Source organism: Bos grunniens, chromosome 10, assembly GCF_055505025.1.
Source record: "Bos grunniens cultivar Pamir isolate PY7600 chromosome 10, Bosgru_T2T1.0, whole genome shotgun sequence".
In the NCBI taxonomy this organism is placed as follows: Eukaryota; Metazoa; Chordata; class Mammalia; order Artiodactyla; family Bovidae; genus Bos; species Bos grunniens.
Window position 1 is genome coordinate 30241332 of NC_141174.1, and position 14181 is coordinate 30255512.

At 37.3% G+C, this 14181-nt stretch overlaps 1 protein-coding gene across 17 annotated transcripts in view; it reads right to left on the reverse strand.

The window, feature by feature from the left end:
- Nucleotides 1–2973: 2973 nt before the first annotated feature.
- Nucleotides 2974–14181, reverse strand: part of SLC38A6 (solute carrier family 38 member 6) — a 70044-nt gene continuing 58836 nt past the window's right edge. For 14 of the 17 annotated variants that reach the window (XR_015134233.1, XM_086320400.1, XM_086320387.1 and 11 more), the window contains 8 exons: nucleotides 13937–14002; nucleotides 13642–13695; nucleotides 11439–11518; nucleotides 10868–10968; nucleotides 4734–4858; nucleotides 3458–3602; nucleotides 3257–3351; nucleotides 2974–3070 (listed from right to left, as the gene is read on the reverse strand). Coding sequence is in view for 13 of the 17 variants with exons in the window: in XM_086320400.1 (XP_086176526.1) it covers nucleotides 2990–3070; nucleotides 3257–3351; nucleotides 3458–3602; nucleotides 4734–4858; nucleotides 10868–10968; nucleotides 11439–11518; nucleotides 13642–13695; nucleotides 13937–14002 (747 nt within the window). In the remaining 4 variants the exon portion in view is untranslated. The remainder of the gene's footprint in view (nucleotides 3071–3256; nucleotides 3352–3457; nucleotides 3603–4733; nucleotides 4859–10867; nucleotides 10969–11438; nucleotides 11519–13641; nucleotides 13696–13936; nucleotides 14003–14181) is intronic. The other 3 variants (XR_015134232.1, XR_015134231.1, XR_015134234.1) reach the window with 1 other exon arrangement.

Below are 14181 nucleotides of genomic sequence, written 5' to 3' on the forward strand. Positions count from 1 at the left end.
CTATATTTCCCAGGAAAAAAGCTGAGGAGAACTTGAATAAGGTTTTATGTGAAATCCTGATGAAGGGGGCACTGCTTTTTACCAACCATCTTACTAGCTTCCTCCAAACTCAGGGAAAAGTTACAACTCCAAACAGGCAACTAGATAAGGCAGAACAGTAAAGTAAAATAAAAATAAACACCTCTAGAAATAATTTCTCTTGATATTAACTAAGTTTTGGGCAGTGTTAAATAGGTTACTTGTCTCTTTGCCAAACCTCCCATGATCCCATCTTGTGAGCAGGTGACAAATGTATTAATTGATGCCCACCTGTCATCACACTTAACATCTGCCCCTGGGGACATCCTTGCATCTGCTGCAGATTTAGGGTTATTTTGGTATTATTGGAGTTAGATTTATTTTAGCAGCTGAACACCTATTTGTATTTGGATCTATAATTTCCCATAGAAATGTGGGAAAGCACTAAAAGGAAGGCACATGGGACCAGTTCTCCTGTGAGTGATGGCTAGAAAGATTCTAAACATAATAACTGTGCAAGATGGAAGAGGAAAAAATTCCACATCCGTGTCCGAAAGCAAATTCATTTTACAGGTCAAGGTGAAGGGATGGAAAAAAAGGGGATAAATATCCAATCTATTAAGAGAGCCTGTTTTGGTCTGCACCTAATTTATACAAGGCCATTTAATCCTCTCAACACAACCCTGTATAATTGGTATTAACTCCATTTAATACCGATGTGAAAGTAGAGGTTTGGAGAGGTTAAGTAGTTTGTCTAAACTCACTGAGATTTTCATCTATGTCTTTCTAACCCCCAAACTTGGAGTTTTTCCATTACACCCTGCCGAAGAGATATTTTAACTCAAAAGAGCAGCTCAGTTATCAATTTTTTAGCCCATTTCCTAAGCGGGAAGCAAGGGGGCACCTGCAAAAGTGTGTGTTTTCATACATGCAAATTGGCAGTTTGCATGTAATTCTCTACTTTACATGTGCTCTGGGGCAGGATTACATTTTACTGATACACCCTGGCTTTGGCAGGCTGCTAACAAGGCGCCTTTACACAGAACACGCCCCGGGGCGGTGGGGGTTGGGGGAACCTAACTGCTGGTTTCCAACCAGGAATAAGCCACAGCAATGGGAAGGTGGGAATGATCTATAACTTCCAAACAAAATATGATATAAATCATCAATATTTGTCTCTGTTTGTCAAGTAGAAAATCACATGTTTTAGTGACAAATGAGAAGGCTCAGAGAACTTTCAAATCCACAGCCAGTCATCACAGCTCTATCTCATACTGTATACCAGAGGAAAATCATTAAGTTTCTTAGTCAGGATTTGGAGTCAGGGCAAAATACAAAGTGAAATAATCCCACAGTTTTGTTATGAGTGACTGATGTTGATATTAACGCATGAACTAAGATTTAATTTAGTATATCAACAAGTACTAATTTGTTAAAAAAAAAAATTATCTCAATATATTTAATAACACTAAAAAACTTCTTGGTGAAAGATGCTGCTAAGAGAATGAAAAGACACCCACAGACTGGGAGAAAATCTTTGCAAAAGACATATCTGATAAAGGATTGGTATCTAAAATATATAAAGAATGCTCAAGACTCAACAGTGAAAAACTACCCAATTTTAAAAATCAGAACCTCACCAAAGAAAATACACAGATGGTAAATAAGCATGTTCAACATCATATGTCATTAGAGAAATGCAAATTAAAACAAAAATGAGATATTACTACAACTGCACACCCATTATTAGAATGGTGAAAATCCAAAATACTGACAACACCTGATGCTGGGGAGGATATGCAACAACAGGAACTCTGACACACTGCTGGCAGGACTGCAAACTGTTACAGCCCACTCTGGAAAGCTGTTAGGCAGTTTCTTACAAGACTAAATATTCTACCATACCATGCAGCAACTGCTAAGAAGCAAAGTCTCTGGTAGTGGTATGAACCCAAACAAGCTAAAAATCTCTATCCACACAAAAATTTGCCTACAAATGTTTATAACAGCTGTATTCACAAATGCCAAAATTTGAAAGCAAACAAGAGGCCATTCAACAGGTGAAAGGAAAAACAAACTGGTGCACGTGTGCTAAGTTGCTTCAGTCATGTCCGACTCATTGCGACTCTGTGGACTGTAGCCCACCAGGCTCCTCTGTCCATGGGATTCTTCAGCCAAGAACACTGGCGTGGGTTGCCATGCCCTCCTTCTGGGGATCTTCCTGACCCAGGGATGGAACCTGCAGTCTCTTAGTCTCCTGCATTGGCAGGCGGGTTCTTTACCACTAGCGCCACTTGGGAAGCCCCAAACTGTGGTACATCCATACAATGGAACACTATCAGTGATTCTAAAAAGAAGAGCTATCAAGTTATAAAGAGACATGGAGGAAACTTAAACACATATTGCTAAGTGAAAGAAGCCAGTCTGAAAGGTTAGATACTGCATGATCCCACCAATGTTTTAGGAAAGGCTCATGGTTTTTATGGAGACAGTAAAAAGGTTCATGGTTGCCAATGCTTGCATCTAAAGTGAGCTCTAATGTAAACCATGAACTTCAGTTAATAATAATACATCAACATTGGCTCATCAAGTATAACAAATGTACCTCACTAATGCACGATGTCAGTAACATGGGAAAGTATGGGGGTGCTAGAATGAGGGAATATATGAGAACTCTCTGTACTTTCTGCTCAGTTATCTCTGTAAACATTAAAACTACCCTATTAATTCAAAAAAATAAACTCACAAAGATGCTCAACACACTTAAGAGCATTTTGAGTTTGTTTCTTATTTTGATTAAAACTGCTACATCTACTTTCTCCTACCCACTCTTGTTTTGTTCTGCTTTTCTGTTATGTTTGCAAAAATGTTAACCCATATAAAGAGGATTCATCCAAGGTGCTTTCCATAATCATTCCTTTTTGCATAAGGAGGTAAAATATGCTTCATACAAAGTGGGAAAATAATTTCTTCATTTATTAATCCAATTAAAAATAATGAGTGCTAAACTAAAATTACCAACCAAAATACCAAAGATGAGCAAAACAAATGCCTGTAGAAATAAGGGAAAAGATAAAGAAAAATTAGAATTATTTTTTAAAACCTTCATCCTCTCCAATAATGTATATAGTTCAAAATATATTAACTTTTTTTGATGTAGGTAAAAGACTTAATTAAAAAATGACAAATTATTTCTTAAAATAAGATTCTTAGAAGAAACAAACAAAACCCAACCTACCCCCAACTTTTTCCAGGAAAGAAAATCCTCTCTGCTCATTTTAAGATAAAACAGTCCTGGGAACACAAAAATCAAACACGTTGATGTACTGGAACCTTAAAGTGGGGAGAAAAAAAAAAAAAGAATGCCAGATTTAGATGTGAGACTAGATGATAATTTTACCTATTTTAGAAAACGGAATTTTTGAAATAGAAAACTTACCAACTATACCAAATACATTCCTAATGTCAGGAACATATATTGCAAGTAAAACAATGACAATATTGAGAGCTAGAGTGATCAAAGAATGGCGAATCCATGAGAACGGAAAATTGGAAAAAAACATCATCATTAAAGCTTTCCTTGCCTGTAAAACAGAAAAAGAAACAGATTTAAGCAAAGAGGAAGTGTCAAAGCCACACTACTTGCTTAGGGAAACCCATGTATGGCACGGGTACTATGATATTCCAAACCATTTAGATGCCCAAAATATAGCCTGGACTGTTACTGTAAAGTATTTGTTGCACATAAACTAAGAAATGTACCTATCTGTGTGACCTTCATAAAAGTTGTCTTGGTTTAATTCTTGAAAAAATCATCACATGCAATTTCTTTAGGTTGCATAATTTTCAAAATTACTAACCATAACACTGTGTGAAGAAATCTCAGGGTATCATTTTCAGGAAATTCAACAGATAAAAGAACAAATGGCTCAAAACAGAAACAGAAGTCATGCCATGGTAAAGAAATTCCATTTACTGTTTTATATTATTGTTTCACGGCATGTAAATAAGAAAAGTAGTCCATGATGTTTCCCACTGCCAAGGCAGGCAACAGGCGGTCACAGCCCACAAACTTCTATCCAGCCCCCACTGCACTCCTGGCACTGCAGTTCACACAGGAAGGGGGCAAACATCGGGAAGGCTCAGGTTTTCAGGAACTCACTGTTTAGGGATTCAAGATATTCATGTAGAAGCATTTGTACCCAAAGTTTATGTTTCTATTTTCCCAGAAATTCCTAAGATTCTTATGTATCACAACTAATGCAGAATGAAGATCCATTCTGTCCCTTAACTATAATTCTAGAGCAAATAAAATTTGTGACTAAGATTAAATAAATTTCCAATAAACCAGAAGGAGCTTACTTTTGCTGACTTGACTTTTTCTTCTTCATACACATTCTTTTGAATACAGAATTAAAGGGGGAAAAAAACCCCAAAAACTTTAGAACAACTATGGTCTCTAAATTGGAAACAATGCTGTGGGAAAGCGAAAATCTAAACTAAATCTGAAAAAGCACAAATTCGTTTAGCGGTTCACTGTTCTTTTTGTGCTTTCATGGGGCCATATGCAAGTATGAGGTCTTTGATCAATCCCTTGACAAATGAATAAGATACACGAGACTAGATGCAATTCAAACATTCTAGTCTGTAAAGAATTAGTGTTGCCATATTAGGGAGCTGCAACACCGAGGAACAAAACCTTGAAGAGTACTTACAGGGAAGTGGATTAGAGGGACTGTCAAAAGCACAGAAAATAGTATGCATAACTTCACAGTCATGATGACAACATCATGTGGCAAGTATTTACTGTAACCTTGCAGTAATTCTGACGCCACACTGTCTGTAAATTCAAAAAAATAAGGATCACATTATAAACTACTGAGATGTTAATAATAGCAACGCTATTTGCCTTTGCACAAACAGATCTTAGCAGATTTTGGAGTCCCGGTACCAAATCCATCTCTGGCCTTTTTCCTATCCTACGAAACACAGACACATTAGTCAAACATCTTCTTGGAACTTGCTGTCTTTTCTTTTAATGTAACTAGAAATTAGCCCAGGCAGATTCTCTAAAATTATGACAATGAATATATATATATATATATATTTTTTTAATCTCAAAAAAAAAAATCTCTTTAGAACTTTTCCATAATCTGAAAGTTTTAAGCAACATCTATGTTATTTTGTAAAGTGCTTTCATGTGTACTGCTGAATTTGGTCCCTGTGATAACAATATAAGATAGTAGCTAATGGCAACCCACTCCAGTATTCTTGCCTGGAGAATACCATGGACAGAGGAGCCTGGCGAGCTACAGTCCATGGGGTCGCAAGAGTCACACATGACTTGGTGACTAAACCACCAGGTTAAAAATATTAACTGACTTGCCCAAGATCATACAAGACAAAGGGGTAGGACTGTACATCCAAATTTTTTGATGCCAAAGCCTTTCCTTAATATCATGATGTTTTCTAGGACCTTATAGTCTCACGCATGTTACCTGCTTCATCAACATTTCATCTATAGATTTGTGTTTCATAAAGGAGAATGCAGTGCTAGGGCAATGGCTCCCTCAGCAAGCCGGTGTGGTAGTCAGCGACAGAATCGGAGCGAGCAGACCATGCTTTGCTCCCTGGTGTTGCTTCTACCCTTATGTCATCCTCACCCCAGGCCAGACGAGGACTGTGAAGAGTGGGTACTCAAGAGAACTTCATATCACTGCCATGCAGGGAAAGATGAGTTTCTACTTAAAATACAGTGGTGGATTTTTTTAATTTGAGACCGAATGCTTTGGGAAAGTCACTTTGGAGAAAGTTAAAAAACAAATCAAACACAACTCTGTTTTCAAAGACCTTAAAATTTAAAGGGTGATAAGATGAAAGACACATACATATAATAGAAGGTGTATAAACACAGATACGCACTTAAGTGGCAGAAGGTCTAAACAAAGAACTATGCTGATTTTGAACAGGGAAAGATAACTATGGCTTTGGGATGAACATGAAAGAAATTCAGGAAAACCTGAAGAGAGTCATCCTGAGATAGTGAGCAGCGAGACAGTAGAAGCGGGACTTGAACTCGGGGGTTGAACAGACCAAGATTCAAAATCTACTACTTAGTAGCAACTTAACTTCTTTGAGTCTCTTGGTTTTTACATCTGTAAAATGGGGACAATAATATGTTGACCTATAGGGTTGCTGAGAGCATTACATTAATTAACCTATGTGTGCTCACACTCAAAGATGTTGAGGGAGAAGTTCTGGAACCAAGAACCAGCACAAGCAGAGGCCACCAAGCAACAAAGGGAATTTGCGTCTGAGAAAACAAGCAGCCCAGGAGCACTAGAGAGGCTGAAAGACTGCACTATAGAGCCAACAGCGACGGGTGATAAGGCTGGAAATGCATGAATGACCAAGCAACAGAGCTATTTGTACAGTCAGGACTCAATCTGGTAGGCCACAGAGATGCAATGGCTTCTGAAGAACAGCATGTTATGATTTAAACTAAGTAGGAAGACAGACTGTAAGAAAAAGAGATCCAAAACAGGACTAACAGAAGGCTACTGTCATAATCACTGAGAAGTAATGAGAATCTGAACTAGATTAGTAACGATGGAAATGGGATAGAAACCAATTGTGGAAAGTATCAAAGACATACTTGACATAATACAGGACTAATGGACCAGGCAAGAAATTAAGAAGAGCCAGGAAAGCTGAATTCTAGTCCCAAATATGAGAGATACTTGTGAGTCTTTGGAGACACATGGCAAACTATTTTCACTTTCTGAATCATAAAAATGAATTATTAACACATTGCTTAACAACTTTGTAGACTTTTAAAATGGTCTGGTTATTACGCAACATTTGGGTATTGGCCTGCTCACCAGAGGAACACTTTATTCCTCATCTTATAATGCTTCAACATCTGTAATCAGAACCAATATCATTAATCTAGGTACATACTTATTGGTCCCTTAAACCTGACAAAATTTAGATATTAACTGAGTCTTAAGAACACTGAATAAAAGGACCCCAAGCAGCTCCAGAAGCCTGAGGAACTAGATTTATTACAAATTCAAAATACCTGTCACATATCTACTTTCCCGAGATAAAAGGCTTTTTCCTGAGCCAGCAGTTCTGTGTTCTTAGCTGAGCCTTAACATGTGTAAGGGATAGAGGACAGCACACTTCTCCGGATTCAGACAAATCTCTACAAATCTCAGGAAGGACCCAACAGTGATTCCTGCAAGATGTATATTCTACTGAAGCCAGGTGGCTGTCCTGTTTAATATACACTGTCAAACAGGGGATGATTTTATAAAGATTCCTGAAGAATAACTGAAAGATCACTGGACTAATATTCAGGAGACGCAGGAGACACGCCTCTATTTTTGGACAGGTCACTCCACCCAGGCCTTAATCGGTGACAAGCCCTTCTGATAAGGCCTCAGGTTCAATCAGCAATTTCTTTCTGAAAGACTGAAAGCTACTGCTATTCCAACAGAAAAATACTGTAAAAGATTTACACTTTTATACTGCAAAAAAGTATATACTTATACCGCAAAAAAGAAAACACTGTGAACAGCAAACCAATTCCTGAATCTTCTTCTGTCTTTGGAGAAGGAACTACTTTTATACCATTCTTTCTTTCCTTTTCTCTGTCACCTACCTACCAACCTACCGTGTGATTTTTCTTAGATGCACAGTTCTCCATTACATAAAATGTGGATATTCTGAAGAATTTGAATCAGTGGAGAAGGGTTAAGTTAGAGACAACAACTCTTACTTGATAACCAAGAAAATCCCTGTGTGGAAACATTTCACGTACATGATGAAAATATTTAGTCTCTGTGTTCAAGCAAAGACAGATACGTAGATAGGTAGGTAGGTAGAGATATACCTGAAACTTAAGTATGCCAGGTTTTTCCAAAAGTTCACTCTGAGAATGACGGGAAAATGGATTCTATGGCATAATTCCTGAGGAGGTAGGTAGCACAGAAATACAGGCATTGATTCTGGAGAGAGTCAGAACTGGATGCAAACCTCAACTCATTCTTCATTAACTGCAGGTACTAGCCAAGGTGGCCAATCTATCTGAACCTGTATCTTGCAGAGTTGTAAGGTATGAGTTAGGCAATGTATATAAAACACCTTGCATCTTACATAATAAATGTTACTTCAACAGATGTATTAAAATCCATCCTTCCTCCACTTCCCCTTTAATATAAACTTTCGTACAATTTAACACGGCTCCTAACATCTCATAGGAATTTTTACATAACTACTTTTTGGCTATCCTGGAAATTGGCAGGCATTTAAGGTTTCCTACAGATAGTTCTGTTTATCCATAGGGAATAAAAGGAGGCACGTTTTTTGGACCTTTTCTCAATTTTGAAGATCCCTAACTAGAATATTCAGAAATCTAAGATCATGGCATCTGGTCCCATCACTTCATGGCAAATAGAAGGGGAAACAGTGGAAACAGCATCAGACTTTATTTTTTGGGGCTCCAAAATCACTGCAGATGGTGATTGCAGCCATGAAATTAAAAGATGCTTACTGCTTGGAAGGAAAGTTATGACCAACCTAGATAGCATATTCAAAAGCAGAGACATTACTTTGCTGACAAAGGTCCTTCTAGTCAAGGCTATGGTTTTTCCAGTTGTCATGTATGGATGTGAAAGTTGGACTATAAAGAAAGCTGAGCACCGAAGTATTGATGTTTTTGAACTGTGGTGTTGGAGAAGACTCTTGAGAGTCCCTTGGACTGCAAGGAGATCCAACCAGTCCAGCCTAAAGGAGATCAGTTCTGGGTGTTCATTGGAAGGACTGATGTTGAAGCTGAAACTCCAATACTTTGGCCACCTCATGCGCAGAGCTAACTCATTTGAAAAGATCCTGATGCTGGGAAAGATTGAGGGCAGTAGGAGAAGGGGATGACAGAGGATGAGATGGTTGGATGGCATCACCGACTCAATGGATATGGGTTTGGGTGGACTCCGGCAGTTGGTGATGGACAGGGAGGCCTGGTGTGCTGTGGTTCATGGGGGTCGCAAAGAGTCGGACATGACTGAGTGACTGAACCGAACTGAACAGTATTTGTGCCAGGTGACAATTTCAATTTATAAAAACATACAGCTATTATACAAAGTTTTTGCTGAATTCCTAACAAAGACCCTGCTGGAGTATCTCATTGCTACAGAAAGGTCTTACTGTGCTCAACTCTGTACAGAAACAAACCTAACAACCAAAAATAGTTCATGTATTTCAAAAATGCTGTTTCCCTACTAATGATCAAAAAACATTAAACCATCTATCTTAGCTTTCCTTGTAGTATATCCAGGATCATGTTGGAAGTAGGAAGTATGCTCTTCCTGATGGTGTGCAGAGCTCTACCTCTCTTAGCTGACACAGCACTAAAATGCAAGAGCAGATTTTGGTTCATCAGTTGCTTTTATTACTGTTGAAATGATGTAGAGTTGGCCAGAAAAGCACTATAGAGAGCAATTATAACTTTCTCACACATTGAAAACTCCAAGATAATACGCTAATAATAATATACAGAAGCTACCATATTTAAATTAGACTTTATTAATGAGAGTAAGGAGAGAAGTATAGTGCTGAAAAAAGAGCACCTGAAATTATGAAATTATTGCAATAATGCTGTGTGCCAGATACTGTAATAGGCATTGTACATACAACTTGTTTCCTCTTCAATACAATGCTATACAATTATCTCTGTGTTACACATGAAGAGATGAAGGTGGTGTAAGGTGAAGTACCCTGTTCAAGATCACATAGCTAGTTAGAGCAGAGTGGTTTTTTCAACCATATTTGTTGGGTTTCAAAATCCAGACCCTTTCTACTGGGCTTAGGAAAGGTGGCTATGCAAGTAAATGTCCAAAAACTTGTCAGAGCTGAAAAATATCTGAGAGGCAGGTAAAACCATTACATCTCATTGTGAATGTCTAAAACCTGAAACACATATACACAAGGCCACTCACCATGAATTCAGTGTCAAAACAGCTAAATATCACAAGAACAATAATAGCCGTCTATCTGGAGTGTTGTTATAAGAACATTCATAGACTGAAAAGTGCATTCAAGAATTTGACAAATTGAGTGTAATTTATTATGTGTTTGTTTACAAATTAAACAAGTGTGTCTGCAAATTAAACAAGAGAGCTTACAAGTTTTTCTCTTGTAGACTTTTAAGTTTTTCTTGAGGTTCTTATCAGAAGACAGCAAAACACACTAAGCATGTAACCTTTCAAAAATAAAAGAAAATTTCACTTTTATGAATTTAAAAGTGTCTTTTAAGAATTTAGGGAGAAAGGTCATGCCAAAGCACAGAACACCCACCGCAGAGCTGTGTGAATTAAGTCTGAAGGCAGAGGTCTCTGACCCAAGTGTGCAACTACAGTCTAGCACGAAACTCTTTCCTTCCTTGACTTGCTCTTTTGCCATTAAGATGACTGATGCTCTTAATCTCCCAAACTGCTGAACTAGAGTCTAATATATTGAAATCTCAACGTAAAAAATAAAATCATTATTGTACTTTTTTTTCCTTCACAGAAAGACTTCAATGTTTCTCAGCCCAATATTTTATTTTTAGGTGTTTATTTTAAGAAAATTTTCATATAAAGTTATCAATCTTGAACTTGATCCACTCTTTTAAAAGAAAGAAAATTAGTTCTTTAAGACCTGTAGAGCTACCACAGGAGTGCACTGAATTCTGTCAGCCTGAACAGATTAACTTGCTAATGAAAGGCAGAAACAAAGTCCATATTCAGGTGTGAGATCAACTACAGAACAACTTATATTGTCATCCATAATGAAATAATATGCTTACCATAAAAAGTGAGGTACCCAAAGAGTGCAGATATAAAATAAATGAGAAAACTTAGAGCAATTGCTGTATTGGTTACATTCTGCATCCTTTTCTTAGAAGGGCTAAAAGACAAAAATGGCAAAATTAGAATCAGAGAGAGACACGGGTTTGATCCCTAGGTTGGGAAGACCCCCTGGAGGAGGGCATGGCAACCCACTTGAGTATTCTTGCCTAGAGAATCCCATGGACAGAGGAGCCTGGCAGGCTACAGTCAGTCCATAGGGTCACAAAGAGTTGGACACGACTGAAGTGACTTAGCACCATCTGAATTAATCTAAATAAATAGATATAAGGATTCCTTAATCACTCAAGCCCTGATTCATTAATAACTACACAACAGAATTCCTGATTTTAAATTACTGTGCAAAGGATTATGCTTCCAAGAAATATTCTCAACTTAGACAGAACTAACACCTAGAATCAAGTGATAGGAGGGAAGGGATTCATGGAGGCGAATATCATTCAATCTGAAAGTCCTAGAAGTCAAAAGAAGCAATGAATACATTTAATATATTCCAGGATTCTATAGTACCTTTGAAGTTCACAGTATATGGGCAGTATTGAGGTGTGGCATAGAAATGAAAAAGCCATGGTTGGTATGGCATAAGCACTCTGAAAAAAAAAAAATTTAAGATTAAATTACTAAATTGTACTCTGTTGAAACTACTATTTCATTTGAAAATAAACTCAGTTTTTTAAAAAATAAATTTAGCTATATTTCATTTTTCATAAATCATCTGTTTATAAAACACGTTGTTGTTATTAGTGTTAAATGAGACACACAGTTATGGTCACTAGCAAGTATTTTACTTGATAGGTGGATTGTCTGTACTAGCTGAAATATTTCTTGGCTGCTTCTATCCATGTTGTTTTTACTACAGTCACTACTGCTTCTATATTATTTTGGTAAGATAAAAATAATTTAGGTAAGATAAATAACATTTAGATAAAATCAAATATAATAAAATTTTAGAAATGATCTTATTATAATTCTCAGTCTTTCCTAATGTAAGTATTAGGAAATCTTAAATATATCTTACTACCCTAAGCAGCATTAATACTTACGCTTTTGAACCAGCTTTCACCAAGTCAACCTAAGTACCCACTTATTCTAAGAGAATAGTGAATGTATTAATACATTTTAGCATTTTTGGAGAAGGAAATGGCAACCCACTCCAGTGTTCTTGCCTGGAGAATCCCAGGGATGGGGAGCCTGGTGGTCTGCTGTCTATGGGGTTGCACAGAGTTGGACACGACTGAAGTGACTTAGCAGCAGCATCTTTAGGGTCTCTTTCAATGGGATTGAACATGATTTAGTCTAGACCAACAAATTCTTGGTGATCCACTGGAATATACGATCACAAGTTGTTGCTGTTTTTAAATTTAGAATAATTAACAACCGGAGAAAGTTACAAAGCAAACAAAAGTTACCATCTAAGTGAAAATACTGTCTTTACAAGTGGATGGTAATGATTTACTTTCTCTTTTCTACTCCAAAAAATTTCTCCTTAACTAATTTAAGGCTCTTTAGCACAAGAAGTTCCAAATGACTGAAGACCTGTCTTCAGACACAAGACCTCCTCCTAAAATATCTGAAGAGAGCTGGGAGGAAGGAAAGCTGGAATATTTCCCAAGGCTAAATTAGGGGAAAGAGTGTTCAATTCACAAACTTTCTTTCATATATTTCTCAGTTTCCTGACTTATTAATTACCCTACCTAAATCTTTAAGACATGCGGAAGCCATTACTATGCAAAAGATGTGGTAATCTCCCTTGTGGGGCCAGACAGACATTTCTCATTTTAAAACTGGGGAGTAAGGGAGTTCCCTGATGGCCTAGTGGTTAGGATTCTGGGCTTTCACAGCCATGGCCTGGGTTCAATCCATGGTCAGGGAACTGAGATCCCGCAAGCCATGAAGCACAGCCCCCCAAAAAAACAAAAACAAAAAACCTGGGGAATAAAAAGGAGAATTTTGCATGGAGGAGTTATCACACTAAAATGCTATACTAATAGAGTTGCACATGAGTGGAGGGTATTCTAGCGTCTAGGACCTCCACTTTAGAGAATCAAAAACTGTACATGAAGAAGCCTACAGCAACAAGGAAGACATGGAGCTCTTCTAGAATGGTTAAAGTAGAGATCATCCAGATAACAGTTTCCTGTCTCCTCTGCTGATGCTTAGGGGCTCCTGCAGGCATTTCCAGTATCGTAGGGCTCTCGGAGAAGGCAAGGGGACTTGGTCTTTCAGCTTCTGCTATAGGCATCACAAATTTTAACTTTGGAATGTCAGCCAGGAGACACATTGTCAGTGCTCAATTGCTGGTCCAATCATGAGGCTGTTTAGCCACAGACCAAGGTTCTACTCACAGGGGAGGAGTTTTTGATATAATTGGCTATTTAGCTTTACAAGTCCAGAGGGCAACAGGAAGTCTGTATCCACAGAGGACCTTATTGGCCAGACCAGACATTCGGTAAATCTGTTCTTTTAGGCAGTGGCCCATTTAAAACAGGCTCCATTTAAAGGCATGCCAAAAAAAAAAAAAAAGGTGGCTGTTTCATAATGGGCCACCCTGTGTTAAATAATATTATTCTTCTGGTAAGCAACCCTATACTTAGCACTTTCATGAAAATTAATTAGTTACAGGTACAAAGACCTAAGAGACTCTGTTACACAAATCTCTTAAAACTTGAAATGTGAAAAATCAACCGAAAGTATCTGTTAATAACTTACACACCTCTTTGGAGAAATGAAAGAGCTTTGGTTTACAATCATCTGTAGCACTTGAAATCTGTTTAAGAGGATTGAGGGGAAAGAGAGAAACCAACAGTTATTAAAAGTTAGAACACTTAGGGAAAAAAAAAAGAGAGAGAGAGATGAATTTATTATTACTGGGCTCTCAAATAAAAATATTTCAAAACAAAGTTCCAAAATGCAATATAGCCATACTTTTTTATTAATTAGGCAAAAACCATTATTAGTCAAAAAATTTTAGTTTAAAATAAAACAAAAAGCTAGAAACAAACTGTTACCTGGAAATACTGTTCTACATAATTTAATGTCAGAGGACAAGGGATGGACCATTTTTTAATTATTACCTGTAAAAATAAGTAGAATCAGATTATTTCTTACAAATCTCATGACAAGAAATTGATTTCAAATAGGTCAGCATTTTTTCAATTAATCTTAACACTATAACAAATAATATGCAAACAGAACTATAACAAATAATATGCAAACAGAAGATATTTTATTTATGGGATTTTCCCTGGTTAGA